General features: G+C 41.2%; 2 protein-coding genes across 2 annotated transcripts; both read right to left on the bottom strand.

The window, feature by feature from the left end:
* Positions 1-6,388: 6,388 nt before the first annotated feature.
* On the bottom strand, positions 6,389-9,342 carry RB195_016892 (uncharacterized protein; the record flags this gene model as incomplete). The annotated part of the gene is made up of 2 exons (XM_064183631.1): positions 6,389-6,569; positions 9,266-9,342. 2 exons carry the CDS (start codon positions 9,340-9,342, stop codon positions 6,389-6,391), a joined length of 258 nt encoding a protein of 85 aa, XP_064039512.1.
* RB195_016893 (uncharacterized protein) lies at positions 7,046-8,848 on the bottom strand (the record flags this gene model as incomplete). The annotated part of the gene is made up of 1 exon (XM_064183632.1): positions 7,046-8,848. The coding sequence occupies one exon, from the start codon at positions 8,846-8,848 to the stop codon at positions 7,046-7,048; it is 1,803 nt and encodes a 600-aa protein (XP_064039513.1).
* Positions 9,343-15,580: the final 6,238 nt, after the last annotated feature.

The raw sequence follows: 15,580 nt of genomic DNA on the forward strand, positions 1-15,580 counted from the left end.
CATCATTTTTTAGAATTTTCAACGAAAATATTATAAATTTACTCATTGTGCCTAACCGTCCCGAAAAAACCTCTGTGCACCTTCGCTTGAACAAATCACGATGCGAACAAAAATATGTACGCATTAAGAAGATGTCAACAACACACAACAAGAGTCTATTTATTCAAAAACGCTCTAAACAAGTTGTCAAAGGGAAATTATGGACGCATTCGTGGATTTATTCGATGCATTCGGACGCCGAATAGCAACGTTTCTGTCAGAATTCAGTAATTCCTCTAATATAACGTAGCTTTCAGGAGTTTGTCTCAGATTCTTCGCAAACTTTCTCTTCCTTCTTTTTCGGAGAGAGAAAAAGGTCTTATGTTATTAGCTTTTGGATTACAAAAGGAGGGTCGGTCTAATTTTTGGAAAAATAGTCTAAACTTTTCGAAAAGAGCCAGAAAATCAGGGACTCAGAGGGATCGCTTTTCCCGTTTTCCGTTCATCGATCATCATTTCTATTAATTATACGGAAACATACATTGATGAATAACAAATCGTGTTTATAGCGGTTTTTTTTCCTCCGGCGAAACGCGAAAGGAAAAAACAACACGAAGGACAACGTTGAACTAAAACTGACCAAGGATCGTTTAATAGGAAATAAAACCAATTAATGGTCTTCGTTCATAATATTTTGTTCTGAAATTCGGTCTCATATCGTTTCCCTAAACTTTTAATTTTTATGGCGGAGATTTTTGGTTAGCACTTTTTTATTACTTCACAATGAGATGATTTTATGTAATTTTCCTTGATCATTATTTTAAAATTAATTCTTTGAGTTTCTATGTGGAAGATTTTTGTTCAGAATTTCCTTTTTCCTCACACTAAAATGAAATCATCACGAAAATGAGTGAAGCAGTTGCGTTCGCACGTAATTTTAGTCGAAATAATGAATGAATGGAGGAGTGGATGAACGAATGAATGACTGAATGATCGAATAATCGAGTGAACGACACGAAATGAAATTGCGAATAGAACGACATTATTCAGGAGCCCAGAGATCCGCAAATCAGGACGAAATTACTCCCAGTCATGTGTATTCTCGGATTCCATAGCAAGTCTCTTAACCAGATTCTCCAAATACTCCAATGTTCTGTCTTGAACATCGTAAACCATCACCACCACGCATCCCCTCGTCGGCTTCTCCGAGTGTTGTCTTCTTCTTGTTCCTCTTCTCTTTGTTCTTCTCTTTTCTCGTGGATCTTCATCGATTAGAGATCATGGATCGCACGGCTGACTTCTATTCGCGGAATTCCGGTGAGTGTTTAAAAGTATCTCTAAAAGATTCATTTGAAAACGTAGCTAGAAGTAAATTGTGAGTTTTTTGTCTTTTCCGTTTTTTCTTCTCGAAATATTGTTGATTTAAAAAGGGAATATGCAAAGCTTAGTAGGAGGTAGTAGCTTTGAGCTTAGTAGGAGGTAGTACGTAATTCTTTCGGTAAATTAGTTTATATCGCACCCTCTTGAAATATAAAAACTAAAAATAGAAGTATAATCTGATAAATAAAGTGATAAATATAATAATAATTAACGTATATTATTTCACTTATATATACAAGTAGTAAGTGTAATATTGAAAATAAGATGAGAAAAATCCGAGTAAAATGAATTCTCATACCCACAAGACATTCAATGTGACGAAACAGAATTGCTCAGAGTGGAAAGGAAGTTTTAAATCAACTCCTGGAAAAATTTTAGATGGATCTTTCCAGTAATAGTGAAGAGCGAACTTAGAATTTAGCTTGGTACCACATCGAAAACTCTACAATTTTTCCCTAAAAGTCTATAAACTCGATTTAACATCATACTGATCAATTTAACCAACGAAACAACTCCTTACACCTTTGCAAGTAGATGATACTGAACCCGAGTAAAGTGAGTCACTGTGAAAACACCCAGAAAGCAACTGTTTATACAACAATATGAGATAAATAACAAAATCTCTTCTGTACACGACCTCCGCACGAGTGTAAAGAGTTGCAACGTTAGTTTAATTGACCAACTCGAACCACTGATTCATTCGAATTCTGTATTTCTATTCAGCATGTTGCGTTTCACTGTAACTACCACGTCATAAACCCCATTTGATACTGTAAATAATAAATAATTTCTGTGAATTGCCTTTAGAAAAAGGGAATCAGTAAATATTTAAATTGTTGAGAATTTAGCATTATTTTAGTACCGTAATGTTAATTTCTCTGGATTCATTCGTTTTGAATGATTTTTATTTTTCTTTCTTCACGAAGGACTCATGATCAATGTACGGAGTAATTTTTTTAAAAGATTTTTGTTTTTCTTCGGCTAAGCTTCTGCATCCTCCTTTCCTTCCTCCTTAGCCAATATCATACGTCTCAAACATTTCCGTTGTTTGCTTCATTTCTAGGCTTCTCGGATAGCGTTTTTGATCGCTTCGCCACCTTTCGTTCATTAATCCCTGTATCCGAGCATCTTATCCCATCCCCGTCAAGAATTCATTTTGGTATATTACGTCTGGTTAGCTGCAGTGTTTTGCTTTTTTTTCTAGGATGAAAAAAAAAACGAATGAAGCGTCTTGTTTCATTGTCTACACCATCTTTTTTTGGTCATATTAAAATTCCATTGTTCCTAGAAATTTCTTTTCAAAATGGACACGCTTTTGTGGAAGCTCTCGGTCAAAAATTACATATTCTTCAAACCTCAGAAGGACATCTCGTTTTAAGATTCACGAGGATTTGTTTCAAATGACAGTTCTTCAGAAAACACTGTTAGAGATCCAGCGAAACTTGTTTCTCGCAGATTTTCTTTCCTGTGAGGATAATTTAGCAGAAATTTTGAATTTAAAAATCCAAAAAAATTATTTTGAATGAATGAAGTTATGTATCAAAACTTCACGCTGAAATCGTTGTCAGGATTATATTATGGTGACGTAGGAGATCAAATGAGGTCTATCATTTTAAAAATAATTGTACTTATTATTTCTATCACAACGTGATCGTGACCTAAAGGTAATCTTTCATGGAAATACCGTACTAATCCGCTTAGCCGTATTTTCGGTCGTAGGAAAGTTTACTTTAGTTTTTTCCCCCGATATAAACCCACGTATGGGGGGGGGGGGTTAATCACAGTACCATCGTGATGTTACTACATGTCCTTAAATTTCCCATTGTTTCATTGGATAATCATTTAGATCTTAATAAGATGTGTACTTATCGCTCTACTTCGTTCCTACGTTGTTTGTGACGACGGTGAGTGTACTGTGATCGTGAAAAAAGGTGAAAAACATCTCATCCTTTCTCAAAATAAATAATTATAAATAATAGCTCATAATTTAGCATTTATCAATTTTATTTCCTTTTGATTCCTTCGTAGAACGAGTTTGTTTCTCGTCTTTTGTTGTCTCGCTCTCTCGCTCTCTCTCTATCTCTCTCTCTCGCTCTCCTTTGTTCCTCGTTTTCTTTTTTCCCCTTCCTTTCGTTTGAATTCTAAAATGACCTAGTACTATTTATTTTTCACCTGAGAAATTTTCCTCATTCTGTATTTCTGCGTGTTAGAAGAAAAGTTGTTTCCTGACAAAATTTTTTTCCTTGCTGCAGGCAAATATCGACCAATGTCTATTAGATAATACTTGTTTGTTGAATATTCGATGCAATGTCTATACTCTCCTTAAAATATGTACTATCTCCCTCTAGTTGTTGCTTCTAGCTGTTTATGTTTATCATAAGGGTTTGTTTCGGCGTAGCGGTGACCATCGTACATAGTTGAATTAAAGACAGACGCACTTCATAGCACAAATTTGATTTTCCACGAAAAATCCCAACATCATCAAATTGGGATATTTGATGATGTTGGGATTTTCCGTGGAAATCACCCAAATATTTTCAGGTAAGGTATGTAGATCAGCTCAATTATCCATTCCCCATCCCCCTAATTCTCCTGGAACGGCGTGGGAAGAGTCGTTGGCTGTCGATTTTTTTTTCCAGACGAGACACCTGGTGACGTGCCACGTCTGCGTGGGCTTCAATTTTCGCAATTTTTGCAGTTCCGCTGTCACACCAAATAATTGTTCGGAGAGGACATGCAGAAAATAGGTATTGATTCTCCACACTGCGACCTTACCCAGAATAGTCTAGAATTCCGAGTGCAAAAGCTACTTCGTTCGTACCGTGAGCAGGTTCCACCAGAAAAAAAACCGTACAGTAAGACGATTGTGAGAGAAATAGTTACAGTACACAGTTTTGGTGATATTTTATTTTTTCATGGGGAATTTTTTCACTTGATATTTCTCGGAAAATTTCAGAAATCAGAGTTCTTCTGTGTTTTCGAAGGGGACGTTCTCGAAGTGATGACTTTTTTTTTGAAGCAATTCAATCACATCTTATTCTTCCGTGTTCCTGCTCCTTGCAGCAGCAGCAGCCAATTATCCTTGCATCTTTTTTTCTCCTCAGACAGACTCTTCAGACTCGGACATAAGTATCCCGTCTCGATTTACATGGGATGGAACCGATTCAATAGGAGAATAATTGAGGGTGCGCTAGGTGTTGTCATCACTATACGTCATTTTATTGCTAGTCATCATGTGGCCGTATGTTGGTGTAAAAGAGTAGAGTAATTTCGTCCGCGATTCCCGAAAATTACGTGGATGGGATAGTTGGATTAGGTAGCTGGTGCTTTATTGAGAGACATTGTTTTATTGCTTGATTGAGAGCGGTCGTTTTTTTTTTGGAAGTAAACCGATCTGAAAATGAACGTCTTCCAAGGGATTCACTTAAATTTTACATTACCATTTATAATTTTAATTTAATTTATTTAATTTGCATGATTTCACTAATCGTTCGGACCCCTAGAACCGCTTTTTTTGCTTCTCCTCATTTTTTTTCAAGATCCGACTTTCCCATGATTTTAAGTTCTATGAGTGGATTTGCTGAGAATCTGAATATTTGCGCGGTACTCAATTGAGCAATCAGCTCATGAACATATTTATTATGCGGGAAAAATACACTTTTTTTCTGGGAATGTTGAGAAAAGTTCGTGGACTGATTGAAATTTGTTTACTCCAGAGTAACATTCTTCCTCTTTTTTTTTTCGAGAAGAATTAAGTTGTGAAATTTTCCTGATATGATTCAATAGATTCCTAGAAGAGCTATGGATATCACCTTTTTTCCTTTTTCTCACCACCATTTATAAAAATTGCATTCATGGGCGCTAGTATGAAAAACTGTCCAGAATTTTGTTGTAGATGTTAAAGTTTGACTAAGTCCTATCTATTTTACGTTTTTGTTTGTTTTTGTTTGTTATTCTATTTTTAAGTGACCATAAGTGAGATTCAGCCTACAGTATTCATGGATTGATAAGGAAATTCTGATTTTTTTTTAAAATACTGTCGCGTTCCCGGGTGCTAAGTTCCTAGGTCCAGTCCCGGAGGCTCATTGATGTGTGGGTCCCGTGAGAGACTGGCACTAGGACCCTAACACCCCTGGGAACAGCGATAGGTGCGGACCGTCGGGGCTAGAGTTTATCCGCACGTGAACATGGTAGCCACTAGGCTTGCGGTCGACATCGATGGTTCACTCCCTGCCTCGCGAGCACTACCTTGGGAGGCCCTAAGGCTACCGCCATACTCCCCTGTACTTTACCCTTACTCTGGCCCCGTGCCAGCCTTACACTAAACCCTGACACTTGCGCGGTACCGCTGGCCGCCGCCCCTCGGGCGCTGCGGCCTGGGCTCCTCGAGCCCTTGGACTTACGCGCACGCATACGTGCGCTGCCTTGCCACTCTCCTGTGGCCCCTGTGTAGTCTATTGCACCTCAGCACACTGAGTAGTTACTCAGCCTTCATCCCAAACTACATAAATATACAACTACAATACTAATGGGGCGGGGCCTAACCAGCCACTTACTACGGGCCCGGCAAGTACAAATCCCCGGACGTATGGGCAAAGTCACGAACGTGGGAGCCTGCGCTCCACTCCGCCGGACAGTCCCAGGGACGCCGGTTACCTCTTTCTCGAGCAGCTCCTCCTCTCCCTTGACTGATGGTATTGATCGAGGGTGCGCTGATGTTCGTATCGATCGCTTCCGCTCCTTGAGCTCGTTCCGATTGCCGCTTGCCAGGTGACACAAAGCAAAGAATGAATTCGGAACTCGGAACGGCCCCTTTTATACCGGCAAAAGTGGGCGGAGCGAAATGTGCGCGAAACCAAGGAGAGCTGCGGGACCCTTGTCGCGTCCGCGGCACGCGCCCTTTAGATGTTGTGAAAAGAGTCGCGTGGAATCCGCGACACTCCCGACGACGACAAATTGGTCCGAGGCAGACCTGCACTTGCCCTTATCTACGAGTCACAACGTACAACACCTACGTGTTAATCGTAGACTACCAGTGGGGCCTAGTCCTTGACGTTGACAGCTGGTTAGGTCCAGGGGTAAGCAAGAAGAGATGTTTGGGGTCATCTACTACGGGATGAAGAGCTTCTTCTTCTGTGGCGTGAGTTGTGACCGGTGGTGACTTCAATGGCATGGCGATACCGGTTTCCATATATACACATATGTACATCCTTGACGAGCATTGCGAGACATATCAGAGACGTTGGCTTGTAGTGGCACGAAGGTGTTGTCGGCTCCTGAGCACAGCGACTTGAGATGATCGTAACGTCGACAAGGTAAATAACCAAAAGTTTGAATTTTGCCTACGAGCGCGTTTTGTGCGCTATGGGGGACGTAATTTGTGTGAGGGGGAGATTTTCCTCACCAACGACTAAAAAGAACCCAGGGCCAAGTCAAAATCACAAGAGGGGAACGCAACCTGTGAAATCCCAAATAGTCAAAAGTAATAACGGTCTCCCACCGTTTCCCCATATTATATAAAACGGAAGTTGTGATAAAATGGCTTCTGTGCTGTTGCAGCTGTACGCAACCTGAAATGGAATTGGACAACGACAACAACAAAAGGTAGACTTAAGGTCTACCCGAACAGAAGCTGTGGTGTGAAATACGTAATTTGTGAAAAATAAAAGCATACAATCTCACTCCTTTAAATCCAACTTACCCTACCTTCCTTCGAACTCCTTACCATATGCGCTACGGCCTTACATTGGTCCATAAAGAGTCCATACTGCGCTATTTCCACATCGTTCTCGACTCCGCTATTCAAATAGCAAAAGGATGTGTCGTGGAGTCTCGATCGACATGCTTTGCATCGCTTCCTATCCTTTTCCGGACACTCTTCCTCCGAATGCAGACCACAACATATGAAGCATCCTCCTCGATCGGCGTTCATCTGCATACGCGACGACAATCGAGGCACATTGCTACAGCTAGACGACCAATGTCTTTCCCTACAAAAATGACAAATTATATTCGACGGAGCTTCCCACTGCGAAGGTTCCCATGAAGGTCTTCCTTCCATGGCCTGGTCTTTCACCAGAGAAATGGGCTTTGAGGGCCCATCCTCGGGGCCGACAGCAGAATGAGCATCCGTACAGTCAAACGTAGAGGCAGCATTGGAGGCGTGCGATGGAACAGATTTGATGTTAAATTGTTCCCGCGGCTGTGTGTGCGACTTTGTAGTCGTCGAAGATGACGAAGCAGTAAGAGCAAACGGCAACTTCGACAGCGGATCAGATGATGTTGACTGCTGTGACTTATCTTTTTTATGTGCCGGTTTGGACGCCTTAGGTGGTGGTGGTGGGGGAGGTGGTGATACTGCGCGTTTTAGTTTCGACAATGAGGCACTACGGGATGAAGAAGCGGTAGAAGATTGTGAGTGTGTTCGTGTGGACAGTAGTCTAGCAAGATTATCTTGAGCGCACAGTTGTTCGAAATACAGGTTTTGTACTCTTTTAGCCTCTGCACATGCGGCTACTGATGTTGTGTTAACCGTAATGATCTTACTATAAGTAATGTTGTATTGAGCTAACAGATTCGCCATAAGAGCTACTTCTGTTGGCTGCGAAAACACTACTGGCAAAAGGTTAGTAAAGAGTGTATCACGTCTGTTGTAGATGTTGTCGACGTATTCCTGTATAATGCGTATGCGTGTCAATAATAACCTAGGTGTAACCTTAGACTGTGTTGTCAGTTGTTTTACATACTCTGTCATCTTCTCCGTAACTTCATGAAGACCTATCAGTGCCTGTGAAACTAAAAGGACCGGAAGGTGTGGGGACTTGGCACCCATAACTTCTCCAAACGTGGGAAGTATAATCTCCTTTGTGAAGATACTTCGCAACTGTTTGAAGAAATCGGTATACAAGAAGTTGTCAACAAAGACAAAATCATGCTGACCTAGGTGTGCCATTTTAAAGATGTGATTGGGATTAAGAGCGATACCAAGTTGTTGAGTTAGCAACAGTAAGGGACGATGAGATCGAGGTACAGCGAACGCTTGGGTCTCGTTATCCAATTCACAATCGAATACTCGGTTAATGTTCTGACCTTTCGCGATAGCTGAGATGATCTCAAAGGTGGTAGCTGGACGAGTGTAAGGATCGGTACTATGGATAGTCTTAAAAGCGTTAGTATCTGCGCAAGGCAAGGTTTCTGCGTGCGTGGATATAACAGGAGGAATTGCATGTGTGAGTTCGTCCCAGCATTTCGCCAGGAGCTGTGAGTCGACTAAGGTCGTAGGTGAGTGTGATTCTTCCCTACGACTGTGATCTGGCGTCGGCGATCTAGATGACGAACAAGAACGCGAATAGGACCTATCCTTCCTAAGCTTTCCTCTAAGAGTAGAAAAGGCTTTCGTGGAACCTACCTGAGACATAGATGGCGCTGATAACTTTTGCGCTACAGTATCGCGTGAGTGTCTCAAAGCGTCTTGTTTAGCAGGTAGCATTATCGCAAGGTTGACAGTAGCTGTTCAGGCTAAGTAATATCACCTGAAAGATCTTACAGCTAGACTGACAACGACGCCTTAAGCTTGAGGAAAACCATCTGCGAAAAGGGGTTAGTAAAATTGTGAGGGGTTAGTATTCTACTAAAGGAGTAGTATATAATGCGGCAGCAATTGCTAGTTGGTCAGGTATAAGTTAGCGCTAAGAAAGATTAGAATAAACTATCGCTATGAACTATTAAATTATCTAAAAAGGCGTGCTACAAGGGTGAAAATATTATAGAAAACTACTATTAGATTGCTAAGAGGGCAAATACCTGACCACGCAGGGTAGGAAAACAAGTCGCGAGAGATATCTGCGCATAATGGGTCGGGATCCACAAGGTGGATGATGTTCTTGCACCATTACTATATGATTACCGCATAATCTCTATAGCATGTCCTGTGACATGTTCCCTCCGCTCAGCGCATGCGGCATCGCATCTTATATCTACCATCTACAAAGGAGTTCAATATTCCTGAAGCGTCACTTAAGGTTTTGAAAAATAGACGTAAAGAAAGTATTAAAACGAAATATAGTGGCGCTTCGTCGACGTATTAAACCTGTGATAATCTAATAATCTAATATAATAACATGAGAATATAATATGATAATAATAGAGTACACCTTTTTGTCCCAAAATCACTACTGTACTGCCCGTATGGAGTATAAGTGTGATTTTAGAATAAAATAGGCATACCTGTGCCGTATCATGTGAATATGCAAAACAAAGATTCGATACTCATTGCTGCGTCAATGAGTGTACGAAAGAAAAGAGAAAAAGAGAAAGAATTTTAGAGACGTCTTACTGCTGTATCGAATGTGTGTTTTGCTATAAGATAGAATAGAGTGCTACTAGTCGGCTTGACATGAGTCTCATAGCCGTTCACAAAAAGCTTTGGAACTAGTGTCAAACTGACAGTAACACTTGCGATATAATTTGTGAATAATGTTTAACATGTGTGATGACCATTTGTAAATGATGAACAAGTCGCTCGAGCAAGTAAGTAATATGAAGAGTAAATAATTGCTCGATCGGCCTGTTAGGCTATTCCGTAATCTTTATATCCAGCAAGGTAGTGTGATAATACAATGCTGGTTAAGTGCATGGCCAGATGACTGTGAATTGCCTACTGGGCATGACCTAACTTGATTACGAAATACACTTCTGAAATGGTCATGACCTATGTTAAACCGTGAATTGTGATGTGATGTGATCTATTCAATAATGTGGCATCAGGTCAGACTTAGATTACTGCGACAAGAAGGAAAGAAAGTTAGAGAATAAATAACTAAATAGGACAACTACTATGAGGGAGAGTGTGATTTTTGAATGAAGAAAGAATAGTGAGAGATAAAAATAAGGAGAGAGGAGTACTAAATAAAGGGAAAGAGGAAGGGAGAGAGAAAGAAGAAGGAAGAGAAAAAAGGATAAAGAGGAAAGATAGAAAGAAGAATAGAGTTAGGGAATCGCAGTAATACAGAGGTCCAGCGCCGCGAATAAGACGAGTGCAGTGAATATGTGCGACCATTAGTAGCATTCGCTGATGGAATAATGCGAATGATGATGTTTAGAGGTTGCACAGTGGAGATCATGTGACAATCTACTGATTTCGCAATGATCTACCAACACAGCGCATCGCCTTATGTCAAAGAACACTTTTGGCGCGTACTATGCCACAACTTGAATAGATATAAATGTGTGTGTGAGTATAATGTGAATGTGAAATATGTGGGTTGTGTTTTTGCATATTGTATGTTGCATAGATAGAATAAGATATGCAAATATGCTATGCATCCATCTTGCAACATGCAATACGCAAAGTGTGAAATATAACTAAATATGAGGTACATAATCTAGACTTTATGAACTTCAAAAGTTGACAAGAATTGCAAAAAATGAAAGAAGAATAAAATGTCAACTCAAGAAGATCTAAAGTATACAATATGTACCACATAAATAGGATGTGAAAATTGTGAAAAGTATATCAACCTAGAAAGTTGACAAAATCCTTAAGGGTATATAGTGTCAACTTAAGAAGTTGATAAGGGATGTGAATTAATGTGAGTTGTGAAAATTGAACTTTATCAACTTAAGGAGTTGACGATTATTATTAAATAATGTATATAACGTCAACTTAGAAAGTTGATAAAGTGATGCGCTATATAAAGTATACGTTACACATTATATAACGCACCAATGTGGGATGTGAGATAGATTAACAACTATCCACTAAAAAGGTTGACACTAACTGTAGCATGCACGAAATGTCAACTTGAATAGTTGATAGCAAGTTAATCGTAAAATGTGAGGTATATATATGACGTGATTAAAATATGAATTGCGAAAACTAAATAAATGTGAAATGTGAATATAACGTAAATGTGAAAGATCTACCACTTAAGAGTTGTAATTTAAATCGCTGTTTAATATACGTACCTTCTTGGAATTAGCGGATAGATGTGAGCGAATATGCAGGAATGTCACAAAATGTACGTCTGTACGTATGCGATGATTATTCCTACATAATGCTAAGTTAATTCCAATAAGGTAACATAACAAGGGATTAGCACACGACTTCTTGTCACTAAGTCACGGCTAAAGAACAATTAACACACCGTCAACCCAAGACGATACTTTGGGTGGATGGCCTGCTTCTATAACAACAAGAAACCTGTGACTAAACAGAAATGACTTCTGTGAGCACAACTTCGAATCATAAGGTTGGCAGCTACTAACGGCAAACAATAATGAAGAAGAGAATTAGGTCGCTGCTTCAACCTTAATGAGTCAAAGTTAAAACGAATGACTCTAACATACATAACGAACTTCTTAAAAGATGACACTACGTTTATGAAGCATAGCAAAATGACTGATGTTTTCTCACGGAACTAGGAATGTATTCCGTGACGTTGAGTCAATTGTGCTAAGCTCAATAAACTAACGAGAAGAAGAAGCACGTTAAATATCGTTGGAGACATATCGCTGCTCACCAGAAGGATAATAATAAGGTGTGAAGACGTGCGTGAATAGTAGAGGAATCCCTAACGTCTTATGTGGTAGAAAGGTGTGTTTAAAATGTTGCGCTTCAGTATAAGAACGCAATAATAGTCGCTGCTTACTTAAAGAGAAACAGAGCATAAATCTAAAATAGAAGGAAAGGAGAAAGAAAGAAAACTAAAAGAGAATCTAAGATAGGAAAGAAGGTAGTCAAGGAAATGTGTGTGAGAGAACATGGTGATGTATGTGATACAGTTCTAACTCCACATCTACCATGGGGCAATACTAACATGAAGAATGCAATGAATAACCTAAGTAAGCGAATAAAACCTTAGAGGGAGAAAGGATTAATATGAGAATGAAACCAAACGAAATGAAACCGTTACACTAACTATAAGCTTACTTATGGCTAGTCACGTATTGCCTTAACCAGTCCTTGACTAAAGGAGAGTGAATAAATAGTGTACTCTGCTAATGTGTGCTATTGGCGCGTAGACGTGCTAGGTTTACAATTCTGCTAACATGTATGCTGTGACTTAACAAGCTTGCAGATGAAGAACAGAATGTAAACATACAAACCTATATCTGGAGCACGATATTCCAGACATAGTCTGCATAAGCTATAACGTCTACAACAACGTAACTTGTGGAGGTATAGTAAATACAACTGTATTGTGTGCAACGAGAACAGAATTTTGGAATCTTGGTGTCACTAACGTAGATACAGAGAAGAACACGTTAGTCCTACGGACTGTGAAACCTTGATGGAATTAGGATGGCTCACAATGTGTCTCAACTGTAACTAAAGCCTTATGGACTTAATGAACGTAAGGCTATAGACAACCAAGACCGAAAGGCAAAAATAAGAATGTAAAACTGCGTTGCATCAATACAGATGGATCTATAACTACCTCAAGGTACACTGCTACCTAATGCGCAAACACCTACTTAAACTATAACAGCAACTATACATATGTGTATATAAATGTGTGTTTGTAAAACAAAAACGTACGATAACTGTGCGAACTAGACAAAAAGAGAAAACCTGAAGTATAACTATACTACGACATGTGTGTGATGTGTGTGTAAAGTGTGTGTGAATGTGTGTAAAGTGTCGCGTATAGTTAACACCTTTTTAGATTTACTCCCAATCACTGTGCTTGTGTTATCACGAACAGCTGTGGTTTTGAGAGTAGTCTCAAAATCCGTGGCTGTGTCGTTCAAGATTCTCAGATGGAATAGAATCTTCACATCGCAACAGTGATTTCTCTACAGAAACGTCACATGTGCTTGAGTAAACAATCACAACCTAAGCTTTTTCCACAAGCCGATGACATTGGCATGTGTCTTAAGCCGCAATTGTTTGACCACTCAGACACTATCCTGATTTACCAAGGACCGTATCTGCGAGATCACTCAAGGGATGGATCAGCCTACTGGTAGAGATTTGTCTAACGAACTTCTATCATAACGTCTATACTAAGATGTAACTAACTGTATTTGCAGAAATAAAGTAAATGAAAAAGCAACAAGTAAAAACACATAAACATTTGAAAATAAAACTTGACAAGATGTAATAGTCAAAGCGCTTAGCCAAAGGTAACCCAATCCTAAGGTGCCTAGCTCCGTTAGCCTAGACCGTTTTACCGGAAGAGGCCTACTTCGCCTAGCTCACAAAGGAAAGGAACCTTGGAAAGCAATCAAATGTTCAAACGCAAAGGGTACCTGATTCCTGAATAGATGTGATGATTCCACAGATACCTCGAATACCAGTTGAAGTTCGTCGAACCACAGATGGAATATAGTTCCGTGACTGGCAGTGATTGCGTCTTCGTGTGTCGAAACTTGTGCTATGTGAACATGTACTAAACTTCTGCAAGTAGAGCTTCATAAAACAAGAACAACAATGCTTGTTCACGTCCTTACGGACGCTACTTGTGGTCACCGTTAGCAGGGCAATGTTCTTCTAGGCTAGGGCAAGGATGCGATAAGCGCACTCTCTACAAGGAAGTATACTGCTCACAATGCGAAGGCAACATAGGGTTATCCCCTATAAAGCGAAGGTCTTATCTTACCTAAGTTCTGGCGCCTGTTGAACTAAAGGTAGTCACTAAAAGGGTTGCCTTAATGTTCAAAATGTGACAGCTAAAAGGAGGAATAGATGGTCTTAAAGAGGTGTGGATTTCTGGTTCCCACGGCTTCCACTCGTCGATAGTAGTGACGGCGAGATATCCATGTTCCCCGAGTGTGACTGCTGGGAGATATTGTGCGTGGTGGTAATGTGATAAAGTCCAACCCAAGATGTTAAGATCGTAGTGCATAATGAGAGTGGTGTGCGTTACTTGATCAGGGTAACAGCACGAAGAGAGAAGTAAAGACCAGATGAACCGAAGTACAATCGATAATACACGGGAGCAACAAGAGAGAGACTAACAAGTGCAGAGCAATAGTGCAGGCGGATAGTAAGACAAGTGCAAGAGTAAGGGGAAAATCAGCAAAAGTAAAAGCGAAACTGTACAAGACACGAAGGACACAGTTGCGAACTTCCTTTTGAAAGGTAAGTACACCAGGATCGAATGAACAGTCAGCTACAAGTTAATGTGCAAACCAGTAAATACCGTACCATTTTTGCAACTCGGAGGCCCATAAACCAACTTCCGCCCCCTCTGGTAGACCTCGAACCCACTAAGTCTACCTCGTACGATACCCAACGTTTGCATCCAAAACTGGGTAGACAGAAGGGATCTTTCCCCCGTGGCTACGGAGCTTACGTCGGTCCCAACCTATACGGCTGTCTCACCGCAGGAGCTGCTGCCACCAGGCCTGCAGGATGTAGGAAGCGCGTAAGTCTACTCACCAAGGGTACTACACCCTAGTCGCCACTCCTACTGGGGTACCTACCCTCAAAGGGTGTCCGTCTTGCGGACTCGATCCTGTACCAACAATACGTGATTTGTGCAAGTATCTTAGGGACCCACAATCTCATGGCGCTCGACAGAGCGTGACGCAAGCGAAGGTTCGATCACAAAAGCCCCCCGTGGGTTTACCATCCCCACGACGGACTCCTCCCGATGCACCATGTCGCGTTCCCGGGTGCTAAGTTCCTAGGTCCAGTCCCGGAGGCTCATTGATGTGTGGGTCCCGTGAGAGACTGGCACTAGGACCCTAACACCCCTGGGAACAGCGATAGGTGCGGACCGTCGGGGCTAGAGTTTATCCGCACGTGAACATGGTAGCCACTAGGCTTGCGGTCGACATCGATGGTTCACTCCCTGCCTCGCGAGCACTACCTTGGGAGGCCCTAAGGCTACCGCCATACTCCCCTGTACTTTACCCTTACTCTGGCCCCGTGCCAGCCTTACACTAAACCCTGACACTTGCGCGGTACCGCTGGCCGCCGCCCCTCGGGCGCTGCGGCCTGGGCTCCTCGAGCCCTTGGACTTACGCGCACGCATACGTGCGCTGCCTTGCCACTCTCCTGTGGCCCCTGTGTAGTCTATTGCACCTCAGCACACTGAGTAGTTACTCAGCCTTCATCCCAAACTACATAAATATACAACTACAATACTAATGGGGCGGGGCCTAACCAGCCACTTACTACGGGCCCGGCAAGTACAAATCCCCGGACGTATGGGCAAAGTCACGAACGTGGGAGCCTGCGCTCCACTCCGCCGGACAGTCCCAGGGACGCCGG

Source organism: Necator americanus, chromosome II, assembly GCF_031761385.1.
Source record: "Necator americanus strain Aroian chromosome II, whole genome shotgun sequence".
Classification (NCBI taxonomy): Eukaryota; Metazoa; Nematoda; class Chromadorea; order Rhabditida; family Ancylostomatidae; genus Necator; species Necator americanus.